Source organism: Pseudorca crassidens, chromosome 14 (assembly GCF_039906515.1).
Source record: "Pseudorca crassidens isolate mPseCra1 chromosome 14, mPseCra1.hap1, whole genome shotgun sequence".
NCBI classification, from domain to species: domain Eukaryota; kingdom Metazoa; phylum Chordata; class Mammalia; order Artiodactyla; family Delphinidae; genus Pseudorca; species Pseudorca crassidens.
Genome location: NC_090309.1, coordinates 28,731,447 through 28,757,966, shown reverse-complemented (window position 1 = coordinate 28,757,966; position 26,520 = coordinate 28,731,447). Strand labels below are relative to the sequence as shown.

The following is a 26,520-nucleotide window of genomic DNA, read 5'->3' as shown; positions in this document are numbered from 1 at the left end:
ATTTATTTGCTCAATCTGCCATGTGTAACTAATCTCCCATCATTCCTGCCATCCTCTCCCCAGTTAGGATTGCCCTCACTCACTGCTTGGATTCTGACTCTCCTTTCAGACTACCTTTTTGTTTGGATGTTCTTCTTACCCTGCTGGGGCTTTGACACTCCATTCTAGACTACCCCTAAACATAGATAACATCCCCAACTTGGTTTTTGACTTCCTCCCATCAGAATGCTCACCCCATGTATGTGGACACCCTCCTCACCTCACTTAGACTCTTAACTCCCTGAGATGGACTACTTCCTCACAGGAGCATCTTCCTCATCCTGCTTAGGCTTTTGGTATCTCACATTGGGCCTCCTCTCTGCTTGGATGCCCTCATCCTGTCTAGGATCTGACTCAAGATGCCTCGCTACCCTGTTGGACACCCTCATCACCCAGGCTGTGACATGTCAGGTCAGATTACCTCCCCTTATCCTGTATGGTAGATATTGCTGTTACCTTGCTTGAGCTCTGACTCACCAAACCGGGCTACTCCCAAGCCCTGGATGACACCCTTCTCATTCTGCAGGGGGTCTGACTTACCAGCCCAGGCTGCCTGTCTGTGAAGATTATTTTCTCTACTCTGCTCTAGTTCTGCCACTTTATGTTAGGCTGCTCCACTGTAGAGACGCCTTCCTCATTCTGGCTGGGCAGTAAGTTCACATGCCAAGCTGGACCTTCTTCTTCATGGAAACCCTCCTCATCCTTCTCTGGAATTGCATAACAAGCCACACCTCCCCAGATTCTCTTTGCCCTGATTGGATTGTGATACTACATGCTAAAGCTACTCCTTTACATGGGCACCCTCCTCACCCCGATGAGGCTCTTATACCTTACTCTGGGCCACTGTTGCCCCACCCACTGTGAATGTCCACCTAATGGTTTTAAGATTCAATTGTTCAGGAAGGGAAAGGTAAAAGGAGAGAATAAAAAGCCAGGAGGAAGAGAAAGATAAGAGGAAGCTTATTTTTGATTAGTGTTTGCTTGGGGTATCCTTTTCCATTCTTTTAACTTAGTATATCTGTGACCTTATATTAAAGCTTTTCTCTTGTGAATAGCATATAGTTGGGTCTTATTCATCTTGTCAACCTTTGTCTTTTAATTGGGATATTTAGTTCATTTATATTTAATGTAATCATTGAGGTGGTTGATTTTAAGTTTTGCCACTTTGCTGTTTTCTATTACTCTTGTCCTTTATTATTTTAATCAATTATCTTGATTTCATGTTATCTCCTTTACTGGATTTTTTTGTTATACTTTTTCTCTATCATTCTTTTAGTGATTTTTCAAGAGCTTATACTTCTTGACTTTACAATTAACCTTAAATTAGTATTCTTACCATTTTATGAAAAATGAAGCGTCTCACGACAGTTTAACTCCATGTGCCCCCCTCCTGCTGTTTGTGCTTTTGTTGTATATTTCTGTTCTACATCCCCACATTATTATTGTTTATTTATAAAACAACATATAAATATAAAGGTGTATGTACCTGGGTATATGTACATGTATATATTAAACACACACACACACACTTTAAATGCTCTTTGTTCTTTCCTGCAGTTCTGTTCTATGTTGGGCCATTTTACTTCAGCCTCAAAAAATTTCTTCTAGTATTCCCTAAGGTCTGCTGGGGATCAGTTTTCTTATTTTTCATTTATCTGTATTTGATTTTTTAAAATTGATTCCAATTTTCTGTTGACATTCTCCATGTTTTTTTTTTTCCTTTTTTGCGGTACGCGGGCCTCTCACTGCCGTGGCCTCTCCCGTTGCAGAGCACAGGCTCCGGACACGCAGACTCAGCGGCCATGGCTCAGAGGCCCAGCCGCTCCGCGGCATGTGGAATCTTCCCAGACCCGGGCACAAACCCGTGTCCCCTGCATCGGCAGGCAGACTCCCAACCACTGCGCCACCAGGGAAGCCCTAGATTCTCCATATTTTTATCTATTAATCCCCATCTTTTACTCTCAATATAGTCATTTTAAAGTTCTGTGCTAACTCCAGAATCTGAATTCCCTCTAAATCAATTTTTCTTGTTTTTTTTGTCTTAATTTTTAGTCACTTTTTCCTGCTTTACGAATTTCATAACTTTTGATTGTGTGCTGGACATTGTGAATAAAAAAATCATAGAGACTGAAGATGCTATTGCTTTGCACCAGAGAAGATTTACCCTTTTCTCTGCTAATCAGAGTGGCTGATCATTTCAGTCATTTCAGGAATTTTACTAGATCAGAACTGGGTTGGAGCTTTAGTTATCTCATCCTACCTATGATTTTTCCTAATTTGTGGCCTCCCTGGATTTTTGCTGTAAGCCTGACAGGTCTTTGATTCTTCAATAAATACAGTCAGTTATTGACTTCAGTCTTTCAGATGTTTGAATTCAGCTCTTTAGGCTCTCAGTTCTCACAGCTTCAGAGTATGGCAAATGTAAGGAGAGACCAGCTATGTGTTTGTTGCCATTACACTTTCTCAGTGAAAGTTTGTCTCATAAACACTGAAACATTGCAGATGATTTCACTTTTTCTGACTCAGCCCCCTTCTTGGGGATAGCACTTCTGGATTTTTACTGTGAGTCTGGTAGGTCTCTAATTCCTCACTTTTGAAAGTTCTCTCCCTCAGGCATTAGGTATTTAGCTTCCTGCTTTATATAGGTTCAAAAACTGACAAATGTCTTGAAGAGGAGACCTAATGATTGTCACAGGCCCCTTTATCTAGTGGGATTTGGTTTGTTAGTGCCATGACTGTGCAGGAAATTTCACTCTGCTTTCTTGGCTCAGTTCCCCATAATCCTATACCACCCTGACACTAAGGAAATGTCCTGTGGGGGAAATTGGCTTGACATTCTGCTAGATTTCACTCCATCATGCCAGCAAATGAGTTCATCAAAAGCTCTGGTGATTTCTCTTTTCCAGTGGAGTATGTCTCCCTACACCAAACCCCTGCTCCAAATCTCTAAATGTCCCTCTCTAGCATATTAGTTGACATTGTTTCTTGATTGCTTCCTTAGCTCTATGATCTTTTATTCAATTTTGTTTGCTTGTTGCAGCAGGAGTGATGGCCTGTGCCTTCCTAATGCAGGCATATTAATACGGAGATAGGGGTTTGGTCCCAGACACCACAATAAAGAGAATATCATAATAAAGCAAGTCACACGAGTTGTTTGGTTTCCCAGGGCATGTAAAAGTTATGTTTATGCTATACTGTAGGCTGTTAAGTGTGCAATAGCATTATGTCTAAAAAAAGTACATATCTTAATTTGAAAGTAGACTTTAAAAATGCTAACCATCATCTGAGCCTTCAGCAAGTTGTAATCTTTTTGCAATAGTAACATCAAAGATGACTGATCACAGATCATGTAACAAGTATAATAATGAAAAAGTTTGAAATATTTTGAGAATTGCCAAATGTGACATAGAGACACGAAGTGAGCAAATGCTGTTGGAAAAATGGCACCACCACTAGACTTGCTTGACACAGGATTGCCACAAACCTTCAATTTGTTAAAAAAAAAAAAAAAAGCGTTATCTGCAACGTACAATAAAGTGAAGTGCAATAAAGTGAGGTATGCCTATACATCCTGCCTCAAAGTAGAAATCCTATTTAGATCACCTTTAATTTCTCTCTATGATATATTAATAGTTTTCTGTTTAGGGTTCTTACATTTTTTAGTATACTTATTACTAGGTATATGATGTTTTGATGATAATGTATATGGCATATTTTTTAGTTTTTAATTTTGTAACTTTTCAGACACCAAAAAATGTTAGTGGAATTTTTTAAAGTTTGGTCTCTTATCTGGCAACTCTTCTAAAAACTAACTGATATTCTAATAAGTTATCTGTAGATTGTTTTGGATTTTCTGTATCCTTAATTATATCAAATATGGAAAGTATTATTTCCTCCTCTCTTATCCTTATATTTCTGATTTCTTTTTCCTGCCTTACTGCTAATGCCATTTAATACTTTTACTAACATGTTGAATAGAAAAGGTAAGAGTTGGCATTCTTATTTTGTTCCTAATCTTACAGTGGACATTCTCCACATTTCACTGTAAATAGGATGGTGGCTCTAAAGTTTTTTGTAGTTTCCCTTTGCTATGAGTTTTTAATCATACATAATTATTGAATTTTATTAAATGTTTTATCTGACTATACTTCTATGATCATATACATTTCTCCTTTATTTTATTGATGTGGTGCATGACATTTGTTGACATTTGAATGTTAACTCACCTTGCATTTCTGGAGTAAAACAGCTTGGTAGGAATTCACACACACACACACACACACACACACACACACACACACACACATTCACACATTCACTCACACACTCTACATTTGATTGTCTAACATTTTGTTTATGATTTTTGCTTCTATATACATAAGGGAGATGGGCCTATTTTCTTTTCTCATAATTGTCCTTTTAATTAGTAAATAGTATATAGAGGGTAGAGATTTAAAAGACCTTTTAAAAGGTCTTCTTCTTCTGTGATATAATATAATACAGTATTACTCCATTTTAAAAAAATGACCTTTTTTATTTTCAAATAATTTCAAATCTGCAGAAAAGATACAAACCATAATAGAGTTCCCTTTACCTCTCTCCCAGTTTTTCCTATTGCTAACATCTTATACTACCATAGTATACTTTTCAAAATTAAAAAGCCAACATTTATATATTACTATTAACTAAACTTAAAACTTTTTTTTGATTTCACCAGTTTTCCCGTTAATGACCTTTTTCTGTTCTAGGACCCAATCCAGTATATCACATTCCACTTAGTTAGTTGTCATGTCTGCTTAGTCTTCTCTGGTCTATGACAGTTCCTCATTCCTTCCTTGTTTTTCATGATTTTGACAGTCCTGAGGAGTATTGGTCTGATATTCTCCATCTGGATTTGGCTGATGTTTTTCTCATGATTAGACTGGAGTTACAGGTTTTGGCAGAGAATACCGCAGAAGCGAAGTAACCTTCTCATCACATCATTTACAGAGAGTATGTAATGTCTCCGTGACATCACTGGTGATGTGAAACATCATCACTTGCATAACATGGTGTTTGCTAGGTTTCTCCACTGTAAAGTTACTTTTTCTCCCATTTTATACTCTCTTTGGAATTCAGTCATTAAGACCAGCCCAGGACTGGACTTAAGGGGAAGATTAAGCTTCACCTCCACCTCCTTGGGGAGGAGATGGATGCCGGGGGTGAGGTTACCTACATATGGAATTCTTATGTTGGCAAGATTTGTCTTCTCCCTCCCTCCTATTATTTATTTATTTATACACTCATTTATTTACTCCATTATGTTTTAATATGGATTCTTTATAATCTATATATATAGTTACAACCTTAAAAACCTCTGGTTCCCCCACTGACATATAAACTTTTTGAGGAAAGGCTTTGTTTCTTTTTTATTTTTGTACACTCTATGCGTTTAGCATAGTCCCCTAATTTATAGTGGACTTCCAGTAATTATTTTTTAATGGATATCTTTTCACTTCAACTGAAAAGTACCCTTTCCTTATATAATAGCATTCTAAATCCAAAATAAAAGTAGATTTTAAAATAAGTAAAAGTAAACTCATGCATGATCACACTGTAATAAGTATGTAAAAAAGCAAAGGGTACTGCAGAAATAACTTAACCATTTGAGTTGGATGTCTCCAAAAAATATTGAAGCCACATTTGGAAAGAAATTACAGTATTTGATAAGCCAAGGATATGACCTGCTGTGTGTTTTCTCTTTTTTGTTCAGATCACCAAAGGAGACTAAGACCCCGTTTTCTCCCTTCTCTGGAAAATTATCATCTGATGCAGTCACTCAGATAACAACAGAAAGTCCAAGAAAAGCCATGTTTTCATCTGAGATTTTTGTTAATGCTGAAGATCGTGGACATGATATTCCAGAGCTCAGTACATGGAAGTTGGGCAAAGTTCCTGTCAAGTTTGCTTCATCGTCTTCAGTCCAACAGATTACTGTTCCTCATGGCACAGATGGTAAGAGAATTTTAGGTCATATTACCAACTTTTGTGTAATTAACTAAGAAATTTCTTGATTGGGTCTTTCTAGTTAGAAAACCTAATTTTAATTTTAAGCAATAGGTTGTACATGATTATATCATCTTTTATTTACATAGCTATGAAGAGAATATAATTTATTATGTTTTTACTTCAATTTCTAGTGAAGTTAACAACCTATGTGAAACTCATGCTACTGTGGTTGATGTATTTTCAACTTATAATACTTGTCATAAGAATGCAAGTAGTTCATGAAAACATAAAAACTATAGAGGTTCAATTTTAGGGAGGTAGATAATTATTTGGCATTTTTTTTTACTATTGTTTTGCATGATACAATGAACAGATAGCAAACACAATACCAGTCTATTTCTTTTTCAAGAAACGTTGACCAGGGACCCAGGTTGACTGTGACCCTGCTTTCTTTAAAACATGGAACCTTGGATTCATCATCATAGTCAACAGGAAGGGACGAAAAGCATGGAGGAGCACACGTTGGGAGGTTTTTATGGGCTAGGCCTAGGTGTGGCCCACATCACTTTCCACTGACTAGGAATAGTTTAGCTGTGCTTTCCAGGATGAAGAAGAAATGAGTTTTGGTGAACAGCTAGCAATCTCTACCATAAGGTCTACATTTAGAGTGTTCATATGCTATCATGACAGTGATATTTTTATAGTCCTTATACTATATAACGTTCAAAATTATAGCAAGTTATTTTCTTTTTCAGACCAGTAACTAGAAAGTTAAGTTCCCATTCTACCTCCAAATGAGGGTGGGAACTTTAAATTACTAATTTTAAAGTATTCAGTAGTTTGTACAAATCTATTCAAAATATATTTTAAGTTTTCCTACTTATGCAAAAAGTTTATCTGTCTGTAGGTATAAATGGAATATGCCTAAATGTATAAAGAAAATTGCTTAGTTCCACATTTAAATTGTACTGAATTTAATTTGAATAAATATATTTATATGTTGAAATGGTTATATTTCTTTTCTTTTTTAAAAAAATTTTATTTATTTTATTTTTTGCTGTGTTGGGTCTTCATTGCTGCACACAGCCTTTCTCTACTTGCGGCGAGTGGGGGCTACTCTTCATTGTGGTGCCTGGGCTTCTCATTGCAGTGGCTTCTCTTGTGGCGGAGCACGGGGTGTAGGCGCGTGGGCTTCAGTAGTTGTGGCGCATGGGCTCAGTACTTGTGGCTCGCGGGCCCTAGAGCGCAGGCTCAGTAGTCGTGGCACATGGCCTTAGTTGCTCCGCGGCATGTGGGATCTTCCCGGACTAGGGCTGGAACCCGTGTCCCCTGCATTGGCAGGCAGATTCTTAACCACTGCGCTATCAGGGAAACTCGAGATGGTTATATTTCTTATACATTTTTATTGTGAAGTAAAATTTTGCCCCCCAAATGTATAGTCTAATAAATATCACACAGAACACCTTTAATGTGTCAGTTACCTATTGCCACCATGATACTGTATAAGAACCTCGAAAATCTCAGTGCTTTGTAGCAACAGACATTTTGCTTTCTTCACTCATGGGCTTACGAGTCAGTTGGAGTTTGGCATCAGGATGCAAAAATGGTTTGGGTCTGTTCCACATGCTTGTACTGAAACCCAGGCTACTCTAGGCTATGTTGTTTTCATGTTGGTGGCAGAGCACAGGAGAGGAAATCCAACTGTGAAAGTGTATTTTATACCTCTTCTGACATCAAACGGATCAGTCTATATAGAGGCAACAGTTCATGTTTTTACCTTTACATACAGGTACTTCGTAGAAAGGACTCCTTTAAAAGATAAATATTATTTGGTTTACTAATAAAATATTATTTTTAACTCTGTGGATTCAGAAGTAAAATTTTTAAAAATATTTTAAAAGTATACAGAGTAGTATGTTGAATTTATGACTATGTGTCCACTGCTCTGAATTAACAAATTAAGAGTAATATGTTATATGTTTATATTTAGTTCTATTTTCAAGTTTTTTGAAGAAATAAATTTTATGGTTGGACTTTCTTCTTTACCCTTCTCCAGTCCTTTCTTTCTCTCCCAGGAACAACCATTATTTGCTGAATAGTCGCTTCTTCCCCCAGAGATAGGCAGTCCAAAGTAACTTTAAGACTTCTGCATCCAAACATAAAGTCGTTGAGAATTTCAAAAAGCCACTTATCTTGTCTCTGAATTCTCCATCTCCACATGGTGACCATTCTTGCTCTGGGTCCATTGTAATTCTGCCCAATTGTCGGTGTCCATTTTGTGCAAACTTTTTTTTTTTTTTTTTGTGGTACACGGGCCTCTCACTGTTGTGGCCTCTCCCTTTGCGGAGCACAGGCTCCGGACGTGCAGGCCCAGCGGCCATGGCTCACGGGCCCAGCCGCTCCACAGCATGTAGGATCTTCCCGGACCAGGGCACGAACCCGTGTCCCCTGCATCGGCAGGCGGACTCTCAACCACTGCGCCACCAGGGAAGCCCCATTTTCTGCAAACTTTGAACTAAATGGTAAATTTAACCATCACTACCAAGCTTTATATACACTGGTGGAGGAAGAAAACTAATAAATCAATATTCTAACAATAATGACTACAGCAATGTCCAAGTAGAAGTAGAGGCTACAGCCTATTTTTTTCTGTTATTTAAATTCTCCCCTTCTCTATACATTTCTTCATTCTCCTTGAATTCAGCCAGGTTCTCATTGGCTGGGGTTTTGCCTGATAGGTTGGTACAAGTATTCCTAAGTAGTCTAAGACTTTGCTAGCCCTGCATAGGTTTAATGTAATTTTTTGTTAATTTCGATGACCAGGCTTGGTAAAGTGGTCCCCTAGGTGTAAGTCATACTCCTATTGACTTTCTTTTTTTAAGGTAACCTTATTTCTCCCCGATAGTTAAGGTCAATTGTAGTTTTAGTCAACACTATGGCATCCTATTCCCTGTATTGTTTCAGTGACATAAAGAATGTAAAATGACTAGATGGCTCCTGTCTCCTGGTAGAAGTGCCCCTCCCTTATTTCTAAGATCTTCCATCAAACAAAGCAGAGTCATAGAGATAGAAAGCAAAAGATTTTAAAGGCTTCTGCCTTTGTTCCTAAATACATGCATTCTGTCTGTGGGATAGGCAAGTACCATATATATATGGTTCTGAGCACATGCCATATTCTGTAAGCTAGCATTCCAACCTCAGAAAGTTATGCCTCCCAGCTTGTGCCATACCAGTTATCAGTAAATTGTTCACTCACTTTTTTTTTTGAGTTTACCATAGTTGTGGGTGATCAGGCTTGTGATGAGAACAGTGACTCCTTTTAGGCATCAGCCTTTTGTCTCATTTCCTTCACTATGAAGTCAGTTCCTTGGTTGGAAGCAGGGTACTAATAATATGGATTCCGTGTCAAATCATCAGAATGATGGAGTGGTCAAGGATGGTAGCACAATTCTAAATAATGTAAAAGTTGTTATTGTGTCCAGAATGAAGGAGATCTCATTCTACTCTGGGACTATCAGACTCTTTCTAGAGTATTTTGATTTTTATAAACTAGACATGGGCAACTAGGAGTCCATCTCTTAGAGGTAATTACAGGATGCAAGAGAAGACCATGGTCTATAAGGATAAACTGAAGAAGCTGTTGTGTTTAATCAGGAGAAGTGGAAGCTATCTACAAAATTTTATTTGAATGAGCAGTACAACCCCATAAATACTCAGGAGTAACCTAAACAAGAATTTTATAGGACTCATGTGATGGAAATACTAATCCTTTGTGTAGGCATAGAAAAGGACAGTAGACTAAAAGAAGGGATGGGATATTTCTGAATGGGAAAATTGAATATTGTAAAGATGTCATTTATTCCCAAATAAACTTAAACTCTAACGTAATTCTACTAAAAATTCTAATGGAATTGTTCTTTTGAACTTGTTTAATTGATCTTAAATTTTTTCAGGAAGAATAATAAAGAAAATACTGGAAAAGAAGAGTAATGGGGAGGATAAAGTTTAGCAGCAGCCAGTGGAGTGTTTTAATGGGATGCCTGGAAGTTGCAGGCATTATTCTCACCCTTGACCTATGGGCCCAGACTTAGTCATATGTCCATACATGTCTGCAAGAGAGATTGGGAAATAACAGTGTACGCATGAGCAGTATGTACCCAGCTAAATATCAAAATGCTGTTACAGAGAGAGAGTTTCTACCACATCATGAAAGAAAAACGAGTATATAGAAAAAGATTTCAGGGACTTCCCTGGTGGCACAGTGGTTAAGAATCCACCTGCCAGTGCAGCGGACACGGGTTTGAGCCCTGGTCCGGGAAAATCCCACATGCTGCGGAGCAACTAAGCCCGTGTGCCACAACTACTGAGCCTCTGCTCTAGAGCCCGCAAGCCACAACTACTGAGCCCATGCTCCACAACTGCTGAAGCCTGCGTGCCTAGAGCCTGTGCTCCACAACAAGAGAAGCCACCGCAGTGAGAAGAGTGAGAAGCTTGTGCACCACAACGAAGAGTAGCCCCCCTCTCCGCAACTAGAGAAAGTCCACGTGCAGCAATGAAGACCCAATGAAGCAAAAAAAAAATAAGAAAAAGATTTCATCTTCTATAATAATCAAATTACTACCATGTCATAGACATTTTAGAAAGAATTTTACCAGTTAGTATTTAAGAAAAAGAAACTTTATAAATGTAAAGTAGAAAAACTGAATTCCAAATTATACATACTCTACACAACTATGTAAACAAATAAGAAATACAGAGGAAAGACCTGTAGAAATACATTAAAATATTAATAATAGTTACCTTTGAGTGGTAAGACTTTGTCTTTTTTATTTCTGTGTTTTTTTAATATTGAGAATTTATACTTTTATAATGGAAAACTTATTTTGAAAATCTGCCACATAGAAGAGAATTAGATTTACTTTCTATGACTCTGGAGGGAGAACCTCCAAAGATCAGTAGTAGGGGTTAACAGTGACCAGGTTTGGGTTCAATATAGATAAAGTGTTTCTTAGTTAGAGCCATCTAAATATGGAATAGATTGCTAAGAAGTCATCTGCTCAATGGATCCTGCCCTTACCACTCTATTTAAACAGCATCCTGCTGCAATTTCCCAAATACTTCTAATCTTCCTCAGCATTTTCTAATTTTTTGGCGGGGGATGGCTGTATTTTGGGTCTTTATTGCTGCACATGGGCTTTCTCTAGCTGTGGCGAGTGGGGGCTACTCTTCGTTGTGGTGCACAGGCTTCTTATTGTGGTGGCTTCTCCTGTTGCGGAGCACGGGCTCTAGGCGCGCAGGTTTCAGTAGTTGCAGCATGAGGGCTCAGTACTCACAGCACGAGGGTCCTAGAGCACGTGGGCTTCAGTAGTTGTGGCACATGGGCTTAGTAGTTGTGGCGCTCGGGCTCTAGGGCAGGCGGGCTTCAGTAGTTGTGGCACACGGGCTTGGTAGTTGTGGCACACAGGCTCAGTAGTTGTGGCGCACGGGCTTAGTTGCTCCACGGCATGTGAGATCTTCCCAGACCAGGTATCGAATCCATGTCCCCTGCATTGGCAGGCAGATTCTTAACCCACTGCGCCACCAGGGAAGTCCCAGTATTTTCTAATTTTTTTTTTTTTTAAAGAAGATGTTGGGGGTAGGAGTTTATTAATTAATTTATTTATTTTTGCTGTGTTGGGTCTTCATTTCTGTGCGAGGGCTTTCTCTAGTTATAGCACGCGGGGGCCACTCTTCATCGCAGTGTGCGGGCCTCTCACTGTCACGGCCTCTCTTGTTGCGGAGCACAGGCTCCAGACGCGCAGGCTCAGTAGTTGTGGCTCACAGGCCTAGTTGCTCCGCGGCATGTGGGATCCTCCCAGACCAGGGCTCGAACTCGTGTCCCCTGCATTGGCAGACAGATTCTCAACCATTGCCCCACCAGGGAAGCCCGTATTTTCTAATTTTTTATGTCACTAATAATTTATAAAAATACTAGATTATTTACTTATTTAGTACGCTAATTGTTTACTGTATAGCTCCCTCTTCTAGAATGCTAGTTTACTGATATATTCCAAGAATCTTGACCACTCCTTGGCACAATAAAGGTACTTAATATTTGTTCAGTTAATTAATAAATGTTTTCTTATTAATTATTCTGATCTTTATCTCCTTAGGCCAGCCTTTACTGTTGCCATATAAGCCTTCTGGTAGTACGAAGATGTACTATGTTCCCCAATTAAGACAGATTCCTTCATCTCTGGATTCCAAGTCAGACACCACCATTGAGAGCTCACACTCAGGTATTGTGCAGAAATTATTCAAAATTTTATTTTTTGAAATTTTATTTGTGGATTGGCTGTTTAATTCTGGATGACATATGAAAGCTCAGTGCTATTTAATCTTTAAGTGAAACATGGAGCTTTTCATGACTCAGTCTCTGGTTCAGATAGGTGAGTTATTTGGTCAGATGTATTGTGTACACTCAAACATTTGATAAATATTTGAAGAAAATTGTATGAACAGTTACTTGTTTGGGTTAGTGGACTCCATCTAGGACAAAGGTTTCCGAGTTTTCTCTGTTCACAGTCACCTTAGTGTTTGGGTGATTTCTTTTCTCATCATCATGGGGATATAAATCAGCAGCAGCATATAAATACATGAAGTATTTTTTCAGATACTAAGCTATTATGTTATTAGGACATAAAAATACTTACCATTTTGATCGTACAACTTAATAAACAAAAATATTTTTGGTTTTGTGTTTGAAAGAAAACATTTTACTTTGTTCATAAATATGCATGATTACTTGCTAATGAGATATATGTGGCTATTAGGGCACAGTTTCTCAAACCTTGAGATGAAATTGGACACAACCACCCCCATTTATTGCTTTTGTTGCAGAAACTGTCAAGAATCCAACTCTGCAGAGATACAGACAGCAGCATTGAAAGGAATGTAGCAGTATCTAATGTTGGAACTTTAAACTATCTTTAGCTGTTAGTTTTTGTCCTGTACACCAGATATTAAATATCACTGTTTCCCTAGAATTTTAAAATATCCCACAGCATCCCTGTGAGATCACCACAATAGAACTGCAGATTTAGAAAATGAATAGCATCCCGTGGAGGAACTGAATAAATATTTTCTGTGGAAAATTGTAAGATAAGGATACTGAGTTGGTGTGGTGTGGGGTTTTGATTGTTGGGATAACATATTGATCGGTCCACAGGAGTTGACTCGGTTCAGTTTAGATATAAATTGTTAATGATTTGTCATAAGACATCTTTATAGGTGTAGAAATTAAAAAGAAAGTAGTTGTCCCTGGTCTTACGCAGATTTTCTGTTAATTTTAAGAGGACCCAACTAGTATCTGATAGTAACTGAGTTAAAGCCCCTGGTAAAATTGCTCCTGATTTCCCACTGTGATGCCACTGAAAAAAAGAACCACAAAATGCTCATATGTTAGGATTGATTATTAAGCCTATAACCAGGAACTGGAAGAAATTTTCACTACCTGCATGGCTATGATTTTAAAAACACTTAATGGCTACCAGAAATAAAACAAGCTTACTTAATTGATTGTAGGTAGGAAAATCTTTTATCTCAGTCTCACTTTCAGCCGCCTAGTTCAGAAAACAGAATATAACAATAGAAGTCTAATCAGGTATTCCAGTATTTTTTGAGGCCTCCTGTGTACTTCTGTTCATTTACATCCTAACTCTTCCCTTTGGAGACATTAACTTTGAGAAAAATTGGACAGTAGTGGGAAGAGAAGATGACTCAAGGATGGTACATTGTATCCTGAGGTATACTGTCCCTATAAATAAAGTACTGAATGCATCAATTAGACAAGAAGAGATCTGTTAGCTATATACACTTGAGGTTGTCATTTATCATGTTCTGCAACTATTCTGAGAGTGAGGGAGTTGACAGTTGAAAATAATAGTTTCTTAGACCAGTAGAGCTGCTCTAGATGAAAGCCTAGGAATTGTTCTGATAGATATTGTCTATTAGTATGTTGTGATTCTATAGATATTAGAAAGATCCAACTAGAGTTTGGGGCCAAGGGCAAGTCATAAACCATTGCAGATATTTGGACCAAATAATTTCTCTCAGTTGAGAATGAGTAAACAATTGAACTCATAAAATTCTTTTAAAAACAAAAACAAAGGGACTTCCCTGGCGGTACAATGGTTAAGAATCCACCTGACAATGCAGAGGACATGGGTTCCAGCCCTGGTCTGGGAAGTTCCCACATGCCACAGAGCAACTAAGCCCGTGCGCCACAACTACTGAGCCTGCGCTTTAGAGCCTGCGAGCCACAACTACTGAGCCATGTGCCACGACTACTGAAGCCCGCACGCCTAGAGCCCATGCTCCACAACAAGAGAAGCCCGCACACTGCAACAAAGAATAGCCCCCACTCGCCGCAACTAGAGAAAGCCCGTGCACAGCACCAAAGACCCTACACAGCCAAAAATAAAAATACATAAACTAAAAACAAAACAAAAACAAAAAAACAAGGCAAAGGTAACCTCGCAAAGAAAGAGATAGATGTTAGAGATTTACTCATTAGGTCAAGTAACACTCTTAAGTAGTAACAGGATTTCATTTATATGTAAGTTCTGTGAATATAGGTACAATAGATGTTAGAGATTTACTCATTAGGTCAAGTAACACTTTTTTGTGTGTGTGTGGTATGCGGGCCTCTCACTGTTGTGGCCTCTCCCGTTGCGGAGCACAGGCTCCGGACGCACAGGCTCAGCGGCCATGGCTCACGGGCCCAGCCGCTCTGTGGCATGTGGGATCTTCCCAGACCAGGGCACGAACCCATGTCCCCTGCATCGGCAGGCGGACTCTCAACCACTGCGCCACGAGGGAAGCCCCAAGTAACCCTCTTAAGTAGTAACAGGATTTCATTTATATCTGACAGTAAGTTCTTTGAAGTTAGGTACTATGTCTTTTTTTCTTAAGCCATTTTATACCTCATACCAATATATAATATAGATGTTATTTTTATATTCATTTAAAGACATTTAAATACTTTATGTACTAATACTTACTGTCAATAGGAGCAAAAAGCCATGGGGAGAGAACTGGCTGGGATTTTTAAAACAAAGTGACGAGTTAATAGCAGAAAAAAAGGGTGGAGTAAACACCTCCAAAATTTTGCCCTGTGATAAAAGCAACAGAATTTTGGCAAAACTTTTCCAAAACTCTGGAAATTAACCAAAGGCCTGTAGCTTTTGTAGCAAGCATTTATTCAAGAAAAATGGCTGAACCTTGATAAGAATAGTAAGCTTGTGGCATTTTAACTTGCCCTCTTCTCATTGCCACACTCAGCTCAGTGATAAAATTGAAAAATATCAGTCTGCATTCCCAGGACTGGAGGGAGCAGAACAGAGCTGGACCTCTTTCAAAATTTCATTCCCAAAGAATTATCAGTATTTGACCTGTCTGATGGCTCTCTGGAAAACTCCACTCAAAAGGCTTATCTTTATTTGACCTTACTCAGAGCTATCCAGTGTGTATGAGCCTCTGTGTCTATGTGTGAGGTGTTTGTCAAAAAACACTTACAGGCAAGTGTTTTATTTTAGTTTCTTAAATATTTATTTATTTTGGCTGTGCCGGGTCTTAGTTGCACCACTCAGGATCTTCGTTGCGGCATGCAGACTCCTTAGTTGCAGGACCTAGTCCCCTGACCAGGGATTGATCTCAGGCCCCTTGCTTTGGGAGCTCGGAGTCTTACCCCCTGGACCACCAGGGAAGTCCCCAGGCAAGTGTTTTAATGCCACAATGCATGAGGCAGTGGATAACACTTGAGACAAACAATAGACTAACCAAAAGCTTTAACGGAAAAACTGAGGATGAGATGTCCATAGATATTTTGAAAAGCATTGACATATTCCTAGGACTCTAGAAGACCACAAGTGTGCACAGGCCTGAGTGCATGCTGAGGAAAGACCTGAGAGGGGCCTACCCTTTACTTTGGCTGCCCTTGAGGCTCTGGGCAAAAAGAAAGGGAAGGCTAAGGCAGAATTGATAACTCCCTGCCCTCAGCGTTGACGGCTATGTGCACGTAGTCCCTCAGCAAAGACTGGGAGATTTGTTGTTTCTAGATGTTTAAGGATATCTCCATCTAGGCGTTAGCTGACCACTAAGCTAGTTGAGTGGCAGCTTCCATAGACTCTATAGAATTTGTTCAGAAAAGTTACTTTAAAAAAACAGCATAAAGCAACAGCAGGAAACCCTAGGGAGGTAGTAGACTCTGATTTCCAGGGTTGTCACATTATATTTTTTAAGATGTCCAGTTTTCAACAAAAAGTTGCAAGATATGGAAATTCAAAATAAAAAATATATATATGGTCCATACAAAAGAAAAATAGCAGTTTAGAAACTGTGAGGAATCTCAGACATTGGACTTACTAAATGAAGACTTTAAAATAGCTATTTAAAATATGTTCAAAGAACTAAATGAAATCATGTCTAAAGAAGTATAAGAACAGTGTCTTACCAAATAGAGAATATCAATAAAGAGAAATTACAAAAAAGAACCAAATAGAAGATCTGTAGTTGAAAAGTACAATAACTGAAATAAAAAATTGACTGGAGAAAGCTCAGTATCAGATTTGAACAGGCAGAAGAATGAATCAGTGAACTTGAAGATAGGCCAATTGAGATTATCCAGTGTGAGAAACAGAAAGAAAAAATAATGAAGAGAAATTAACAGAATCTCAGAGTCCTATGGGACACCTTCAAGCATCCTATCATATACATAATGGGAGTTCCAGATGAAGAGACAGAAAAAGAGACTGAAGGAGTATTTGGAGAAATAATGGCCTAAAATTTCGCAAATTTGATGACTGCTGTTAATCTGCACATCCCAAAAGCTCAAGGAAGTCCAAGCATGATACAGTCAAAGAGATCCAGATCTAGATACATCATAAACCATCAAATGACAAAGACAGTGTTAAGGCAGCAAGAGTGGAGTTATCATGTGCAAAGAATCTTCAATAAGACTAATTGCTGATTTTTCATCAGAAACCATAGAGGCCAGAAGGCATTGCAATGACATATGCAAAGAGCTAAGGAAAAAAACCTGCCTGCCAAGTGTTCTGTACCTAGCAAAACTACCCTTCAAAAATGAAGGAGAGATTAAGACATTCTCAGATAAACAACAGTTGAAAGACTGCTAGCAAACTGACCCACAGAAAATACTAAAGAGATTTTTTTCAAGATGAAATGGTGGACACCAGACAGTAACTTAAATCCACATGAAAAAAGTACTAAAGGTAACTACATAAGTAAATACAAAAGACAGTATAAATGTATTTTTGTTTGTAATTCAGTTTTTCTCCTATATGACTTAAAAGACAAATGCAGTATAAGCAAGTCCCAAATACATAAACAAAAACTAACAGAATTAAAATGAAAAAACCTGACACTATTTTTTAAAATAAATTTATTTTTATTTTTGACTGCGTTGAGTCTTCGTTGCTGTGCACGGGCTTTCTCTAGTTGTGGCGAGCAGGGGCTACTCTTAGTTGTGGTGCGTGGGCTTCTTGTGGTGGTGGCTTCTCTTGTTGAGGAGCACAGGCTCTAAGTGCATGGGCTTCAGTAGTTGTGGCTCTTAGGCTCTAGAGCGCAGGCTCAGTAGTTTTGGCGCACGGGCTTAGTTGCTCCGCCACATGTGGGATCTTCCCAGACCAGGGCTCGAACCCATGTCCCCTGCATTGGCAGGTGGATTCTTAACCACTGTACCACCAGGGAAGTCCAAAAAACTGACACTGTTAAAGGGAGAAATAATTCAAGCCAATAGCAAAAGGTCATATATTGTATAATTCCATGTATATGAAATGTCCAGAATAAGCAAATCCATATAGACAGAAAGTAGATTAGTGGATGCCAGGGGATGTTGGGGAGGGGAAAATAGGGAGTAACAGCTAACATATACAAGATTTCTTTGTGGGGGCGCGACAGAAATGTTCTGGAATTAGATAGCAATATTGGTTGTGAAAATACTAAGAACTAGTGAATTGTACACTTACTTTAATTGGTGAATTTTATGTTTTGTCTCCATTTTGAAAAAAAGTGGGGGGGGCAGGAATGAACATATGAAGGAAAAGACTGCCTAAAACTAAAGATTTGGTAACAGATTTAAAATACATTTTGCAGGCAAGAAAGGGTGGAATTAACATGAAGGAAGTTAAATTAGTGATGAGGACAAATCTGAGAGTCTGCAAAATTACAGAGGAAAAAGAAGAAGAAAATGAACATGCTGTGAAAGATGATGAGAGACATAAGAAACATAGCTAAGTAAACCAAACCAAGAACTATATCTGTAGCTGAGGAAGAAAGTAATATTCAAACACTTAATTGAATAAAACATCCCTCTCCTGAAAAGGGGAACACTGTATGCAGATTGAAAATTGTCTTAAAAATCCAGGGAAAAGTCAGAGACTGAGATACATATCAGAAAAAGATTTTTGAGTCAAAATAAAAAAAGGGCTTCCCTGGTGGCGCAGTGGTTGAGAGCCCGCCTGCCGATGCAGGGGATACGGGTTCGTGCTCCAGTCTGGGAAGACCCCATATGCTGCGGAGCGGCTGGGCCCGTGAGCCATGGCTGCTGAGCCTGCGTGTCCGGAGCCTGTGCTCCGCAAAGGGAGAGGCCACAACAGTGAGAGGCCCGCGTACCGCCAAAAAAAAAAAAAGAAAAAGAAAAAAATCCCATAAATATACAATTAAAAAAAAAGTTAGAACAAAATTTATTCTGATATCAGGCTTATTTAAAATACTAAATGTAAAAATAATGGAACCAAATCTGTATTTATTGGGAAAATTCAAGGATTTATGGACCCAGTGCATTTTCATTAAGCAGTATGACAATGAAGAGACATTTTCACAAGTACACAGCAGCTAGAAAGTATATTCAACCTCTGTACCTTCTTGAAAAATTCACTTGAAGACTCACCCAGCTGAAGAGATGAATCAAAATGAAGAATTCATTACAGAGAAATGAAGCAGTGCTGAAAGTGATCAGTGGTGAACTTTGAAGTCAGTTTAACACAACACTTATCTAAATAGAAAATTTAGTTACAAAGTGGGGAAAAAAATGCCAAAAGTTAATTTTGGAATGAAAGGCATGAAAAGAAAAAACAATTGTATTTTTTGTCTTTTTGACTAAAGAGCTGTCATTTTATTCATGACTTGGTGATCAGATAGGTTAAAGAAGTTTTCATAAAAAATAAATTGGACTTGATTAAAATTTAAAACTTGTGTGCACCAAAAAAAACACTATCAACATAGTAAAAAGGTTGCTCACAGAATTGGGAAAAACATTTGCAATTCATATATCTGATGAGAGATGACTATCCATAATATATGAAGAACTCTTACAGTTCAACAACAGCAAAAAGCAATCTAAGTTTTAAATGAGTACAGAATCTGAAGAGACATTTCTCCAGGAAAGATACAGATGGCCAAAAAGAACGTGAAAAGATGTTTTACATCATTAGTCATGAAGGAAATGCAAATAAAAACTACAAAGAGATACCACTTCATACCCATTAGGATGGCTTTTATGAAATAAGAGCAAGGGTTAGCAGGGATATGGTGAAATTGGAACTCTTGTGTATTGCTGATGGGAATGTAAAATGGTATAGCCACTGTGGAAAACAGTGTAGTGGTTCCTCAAAAAATTAAGCATAGAATTACTATATGATCTAGCAATTCTGCTTCTAAGTATATACCCAAAAGAATTGAAAGCAGGGATTTGAACAGATTTTGAACAGCCAGGTTCATAGCAGCATTATTAACAATAGCCAAAGGGTGAGAACAATCCAGATGTCTATGAACTGATGAATGGATCAATACAATGTGATACATACATACAATAGAATATTATTCAGCCTTAAAACGGAGTGAATTTCTGACACGTGCTACACTGTGGATGGACTTTGAAGGCATTGTGCTAAGTAATACAAGCCAGTCACAAAAGGCTTGGAGGAGGAGGAAAAGAAAAAAAAGAAAAAAAACAATAACAAAAGTCATTGTTTAAAAGGTACAGAGTTTCCATTTGGGAAAATGAGTTAATTCTGGAGATTGATGGTGTGATGATTGCACAACAATGTGAATATACTTAATGCCTTAACTTGTATACTTAAAAATATTTAAAATAGTAAATTTTATGTATATTTTACTACAATGGAAAAAAGCTACCAAAAAAAAAAAACCTCTAAAAGAATTTTAAAACTAGATATCTGTCTTCCAAATTATTGTTGAGTATATAAAATTAGCAAAATAACATAGAACAAGAACAGGAAACAAGAGGGGCTTCCATGGTGGCTCAGTGGTTAAGAATCTGCCTGCCATTGCAAGGAACACGGGTTCAAGCCCTGGTCCAGGAAGATCCCACATGCCATGGAGTAGCTAAGTCCATGAGCCCTCATGCCACGACTACTGAAGCCCGTGAGCCTAGAGCCCATGCTCCGCAACAAGAGAAGCCACTGCAATGAGAAGCCCGCGCACCACAAGGAAGAGTAGCCCCTGCTTGCCGCAACTAGAGAAAGCCCACACACAGCAACAAAGACCCAACGCAGCCAAAAAAATACAGGAAACAAGAAACTTAAGATAGCATAAATAAGTCAGGTGAATGGATTACGATGAAATATCTTTAACTATGATGAGTAATTTTGGCGTACGTTGGCATTATGTCACACATGCATTTTAAAAAGTTCAATTACACGTATTTAACAAAAAGAGAAGAGGAGAATGAATCTTAAAAGTACAAGTGTGTCGTACCCTCCACACTCTTATCAGCATATTATCATGAGAGAGTTTGAAATGAGAGGTGGGAAACCTCAGTTCTCGAAGTTCATTGTCAGCATTTGACTTTTATAGTTTAAGCATCTTTTAACTTGCTTCCCTGAGTATGATTCTAGAGTTTAAGTGTTTTTAGTACAATGTGGTCTCTAAACACAAGTCAGGTACTTCATCAGGTGCTTAGATGCAGGCACAGTGATTTGTTACAAGCCAGGGGGAAAAAGTGGACTCTGATGGATTTATTGAGCAGACAAGATATCAATTTCAACCTTCAAGGATGATTTTGACCCTGCATGTTTTTTCACTTTATATGCTGACTTTAAATTCCATTTAAATAAAATATATCTCTATTTGGGTGGGAAAAAAAGATACTGAAAGTATATACATTTTGATCCCACTATATATTCATTTAGAAGGATCTATAACCAAAGTATGGTCGAGTTTTTTGGTTTGTTTGTTTTCTGCTTACTTTTCTGAATTTTCTGCAATGACCAGGTTATTTTTTTTTTAAGGTCACAGAAACTTTCAGCTTATGTTCATTTTTTCTTCAACCAAAAAAGTATTAATGTTCTTACCGTGTTTCTGGCAGATACTGTGCTAGGTGCTACATTTATACCGCTGTGCAAAATAAACATGCCCCATATGATCATGTTCAAGTGGAGAGACACATATTAACAAATAGATACAAATAAGTACATAATTACAAATGACGAGTTAGGAAAATAAAGAAGAGTTTTAAGAGAGTAAAAGGATCCAGTTTAGTTTTAGGAGCCCTTGAAGGCCTTTCCAAAGAAGAAACTTTTGAGCTGAGATCTAGAGGATATAGGTAAGTTAGGCAGGCAGAGAGTGGGGAGTGAGAGTGTTCTGGTGGAAGGGAACAGAATGGGAGGAGCTCCAGAAACCGGAAAGTTTGATGCATTTGACAAGTGAGAAGAAGGCAGTGTGGGTAGAGCAGAGCTGTGGCTAGATAGGGTTAAAGATAGGTAGGTTCAAGATGATCCAGGGTTGTGTAAACCATATTAAGGCATTTGAACTTTCTTCTAGTAGGCAACTGTGGTTTGATTTACATTTGTAAATTTTTTTCAGCCTGCTATATGGAGAATAGCTTGTGGATGGAAAGGCAAGGAGCCCAGGTGAAGGGAGGGTCAAGAAGTAGAAGTGAGGATACCAGTTAGCTGAAGGCTGTTGCAGTAATTAGTGTCAGAAGTGGTAGCACCTAGGATTAGAGTGATGATGACAGAGATGGAGAGAAGTGGACACATTCAACTTATTTTTAGGAAATAGTTCTTCCTGGACTTGGTAGTAGAATATGGAGAGTAAGGGAGAAGGAGGTGAAAAAAAAATGAGTTCTAGTTTTCTAGAATAAGCAACTGGGTAAATAAAGGTGCCATTTACTGAGATGGAGAAGCCTGAGGAAGAAGCAGATTTGGAGAAGATGGTTAAAATATCTGCTTTGGACATGTTAAAAATGAGATTTCTGTTCCACATCCATGTAGAGATGTTAAACCTGCAATTAAATGTAAATTGAATGTTTACAGTTGAGTTTGTATGCAAGGGCACTATCTAGAAGGTGGCTCTGTTCACGTCATAAACATATGCCATTTTTTATGAAAACACCCAGGTGTGAAGATTCCAAATCTCCTGTTAGAGTTCTGGAGCAATAATGTTAACTCTCTTCCTGCCTGAAACGTAAATCTTCACACATTCTGCAGCTGTGCACAGATGCAGGAAAATAAGTACACATACATTCAATGGCATATACACATATGTGTGGCTACACTCTCTTTCAACTGCCTCTCAGCTCCAAGGAGGTTGATTCTCTTGTACATCCATGCACTGCTCTCAGGAACTTAATTATTCTTCCTTACCTAACTCTGAACCTGACATAATCACCTCTTTTGGAGAATAAAGGGAGGTGGTGAAGAGACCCTCACGTATAGTTGTTTGTGTTGTATCATAATATATAAAATAAAATTTTTTTTTATGAGGAAGGGACATCTTTTTCTAATTTTTCCTCCAAATGCTTTAGAGGCTAGCTGTGTCCTGAATGCTAGAATCTGAAGCTCAGAAAACAGGTTCCAGCTAGATATATATATTTGTTGGTCATCCACATGTAGTGTTCCATATATTGATGATCAATGAGTTCATCCAGGAAGAGAAGAGAACCCAGTTCTGACCCCTTGAGGAACTCCAGCATTGAGAGATTTGGTGGAAGAAAGGACACTAAGGATTTACCAGAGAGGTAGGGAGCAAATAAAAGAACGTGATGCCACGGAAGCAAAGAAAAGCTCAGTGTACATATGACCCGGAAGGCTTAATAGGATCCTTGCAATCTGTCCTGAAATGTAACTCATGACTTATTTATATTTATACTGTACAAATGAACTGATACTTACCCAGCTTTTATTGCCATACACATTTTAGGTGCTTAGAAAATGCATGAAGTATGGAGTACCAGTTAAGAAAGAAAAGCATCTTTGTAGAAGATAATTCTATAGTTACTATAAACTCTTGTACATCCAGAGATGTTCTTTTGCCTCTTATATGTGATATGGATAAACTTCTCTTATCAGTTCCTATATTAGTGGTTTTAAGAATATTGAAATATATTTTAAAGAAAATAAAGTTACTTTCAAATCTTGTATTTACTTTATCACATAAAATTTTCCTTACAATGTTTTGTCTTTTGTATTATTGTCAGATTAAGCTTCCTAAAATGTAACTGATTGCAGTTCCCTTTATTAAAAAATCCTTAATGATGTTGCATTTCATGTACGGTAAAATTTACACTCTTTACCCCTATAGCTTGGGATTCCATGCCCTGCTGAATTTTGTCCCAAACAATTTTTTATTTTTATTTTTTTGTGGTACGCGGGCCTCTCACTGTTGTGGCCTCTCCCGTTGCGGAGCACAGGCTCCGGACGCGCAGGCTCAGCGGCCATGGCTCACGGGCCCAGCCGCTCCGCGGCATGTGGGATCTTCCCGGACCGGGGCACGGACCCATGTCCCCTGCATCGGCAGGCGGACTCTCAACCACTGCGCCACCAGGGAAGACCCCAAACAATTTTTAATATCTCCCACCACTGTCTTTAATGTAGTCCATAATACAGTCTGACCACAAAAGTATCTGATTTTTTTGTTTAATCTGTTTTCCTGCTTCCTGGTCTTTGCTAATGCTGTAACCTCTACCTAAAATACCTTTGTTTCCTCCTCTCCATATTTCAAAAAGCCTACTTATTTTCCAAGGTACAAACTATTTTCTCCTCCTCTGAAAATGTTCCTGAGCCAGAAATTGTCTCCCTTCTAATTTATATGTCTCCTCTTATGTCATTTGCTTCTCCAGTATATTGTTGCAATATTGTACATTTCTGACAGCTTCAGTTTGACTGATGTCTCCTTCTGATTACCCTGTAACACTCCCATGGTAGTGCCTTTTTTTTTTTGGTAGTGCCTTTTTTATAGAAGTGGTTTAAGAGGTAAATTTTTTGTCTTTCTTCAATCTGTACTTGTGTTAACTGTACTACTTTTCCATTTTTCTGTAGGATCCAATGATGCCATTGCTCCAGACTTCCCGGCTCAGGTGCTAGGCACAAGGGATGATGACCTGGCAGACACTGTTAACATTAAACATAAAGAGGGAATCTACAGTAAGAGGGTGGTAACTAAGGCATCCTTGTCAATGGGGAAAAAACCCTTTCAGAAAGATAATGCAGGTGACTGGATTGGCTTTGTGTATTCTGTGGCCTTTTTTTTTTTTAAAAAGGAACTTCTTTCTTTCTTTCTTTCTTTCTTTCTTTCTTTCTTTCTTTCTTTATTTCTTTATTTATTTTTGGCTGTGTTGGTCTTCGTTTCTGTGCGAGGGCTTTCTCTAGTTGCGGCGAGTGGGGGCACTCTTCATTGCGGTGCATGGGCCTCTCAGTATCGCGACCTCTCTTGTTGCGGAGCACAGGCTCCAGATGCACAGGCTCAGTAGTTGTGGCTCACGGGCCCAGTTGCTCCGCGGCATGTGGGATCTTCCCAGACCAGGGCTCGAACCCGTGTCCCCTGCATTGGCAGGCAGATTCTCAACCACTGTGCCACCAGGGAAGCCCTCTGTGGCCTTTTTTTCCCCTGTTCATCTTAAATGAGAGTATTGTTCAGGCTTTCTTTTTTTTCTGCTTTGTTAATGGAAACTTTTCTCCTAGCTGTTTTATTGGATATGTACAAGAAGGAAAATATAAAATCTTTTTAAATGCTTTAGATTTTTGAAAACTGTAGACTTTATTTTCACTATGGGAAATATATTACAACTTTTGAAATGAAATAGTATCCATTTAAGTATGTTTTAAAGACTAAAATTCATAGAAAATCTTGATTAAAATGCCTCATGAATTTATCTGTCAGATGGTACAAACTAATGTCTCATAGGTTAGATTCTGCAGGAAAGTGTATGGCTCACATGGTGTTTTAAATTTTTAAAAATTTTGCTGCCAACGTCTAAAAATAAGATTTGGGGCTTCCCTTGAGAAGTCAGAATATGTAGTGGCACTCAACTTGTATTCCTCCATGGCAGTTATCAGTTGACCGTGAGGCATGGTTGTCCTCTGCAGAGAGGACATACATTCTCCTGTTTGCTTCAGTCCCCACGAGTCTCGGACTCAATCCACTTCATACATCTACCTTGTCAGTCTGGTGACTGTGGGTATTTGAATTTTCATCCTTGCCCCCAGATATAGGTCCCACTGTTTTATAAAAGCTTTTAATCTTTAGGAATCTGCATGATTGTTTTTCCTTTGCATCCCTGACATTGTGCTTCTTTAACTGATGCCCAATAGTATTTATTAAATAAAAACTCCAGGAGCCACTGAAATTTCTACATGTATACTTGCATGTGTTGCTTTGTTGCATTTACAGTTTTTTATTCCTGTGCATAGCTATTAGGCAAATAGGACCTACTGATCCCGGGGCAGTATTCAAACATAGGCTGGCTCTATGTTCCAGTTTTGGCATAGTGTTAATGACTTCATGTGATGTTGTTAATGCTTTTATGAGGAAACCGAATGAAAGGCTGCTTGCTAAAGTGCACACATTTATTCTTCCAGATAACTTTTTGTTGCACTGAAAAGCATTTTGAAGTCTTTTGAAATAAGATAAAAGAAGTACATCTGCCAGTTAACGTTGAGGCTGCCAAGTAAATAGAAAGGCAAATATTTTTGCAAAATGTAGTTCATAAATGAAAACTCTCATATACAAGCTATATATTAGTGGTAATTTGGTACATATAGTTAACCCTGTGATCCCACTGTCAGACAATTGAGAAGGAGGTGGATATAGAAAAATTGGCAGGGAACAAAGTGATAGACTAAGGGAACTCCATCAGAAGTCTGCACAATGAACTTACCAAATATAACTCACCTCTAGTTTGCATTTGGTAAGGATGATGTGTGTGAAATAAGTTGGGCTTTGTTCACTGAGGGACCCCTATAACTTCCCACTTGTTATGTGGGTCCACTGCTACTATTATTGTTGGTCTATTTCCAGACTTAACATCCTAAGGAGAAGTCCTCTTATTTCACCGTTTGGAGAAGCCCAGCCTCAGAGCCTCTCACTTTAAAGGATTTAGAAGAATAGGGGGAAGATACTTGCTGGGGAAAATTGAATAGTGACTTCTGTATAATAGCTAAGTGAGCCCATTAAATATATCAGAAGTAAAAA

At 38.4% G+C, this 26,520-nt stretch overlaps 1 protein-coding gene across 10 annotated transcripts in view; it reads left to right on the top strand.

Annotated features, from left to right (window-relative positions):
- Window positions 1-26,520, top strand: part of ALMS1 (ALMS1 centrosome and basal body associated protein) — a 230,113-nt gene that overhangs the window by 133,714 nt on the left and 69,879 nt on the right. For 9 of the 10 annotated variants that reach the window (XR_010934429.1, XR_010934428.1, XM_067704699.1 and 6 more), the window contains 3 exons: window positions 5,792-6,033; window positions 12,180-12,305; window positions 24,369-24,539. Coding sequence is in view for 7 of the 10 variants with exons in the window: in XM_067704699.1 (XP_067560800.1) it covers window positions 5,792-6,033; window positions 12,180-12,305; window positions 24,369-24,539 (539 nt within the window). In the remaining 3 variants the exon portion in view is untranslated. The remainder of the gene's footprint in view (window positions 1-5,791; window positions 6,034-12,179; window positions 12,306-24,368; window positions 24,540-26,520) is intronic. The other variant, XR_010934430.1, reaches the window with a different exon arrangement.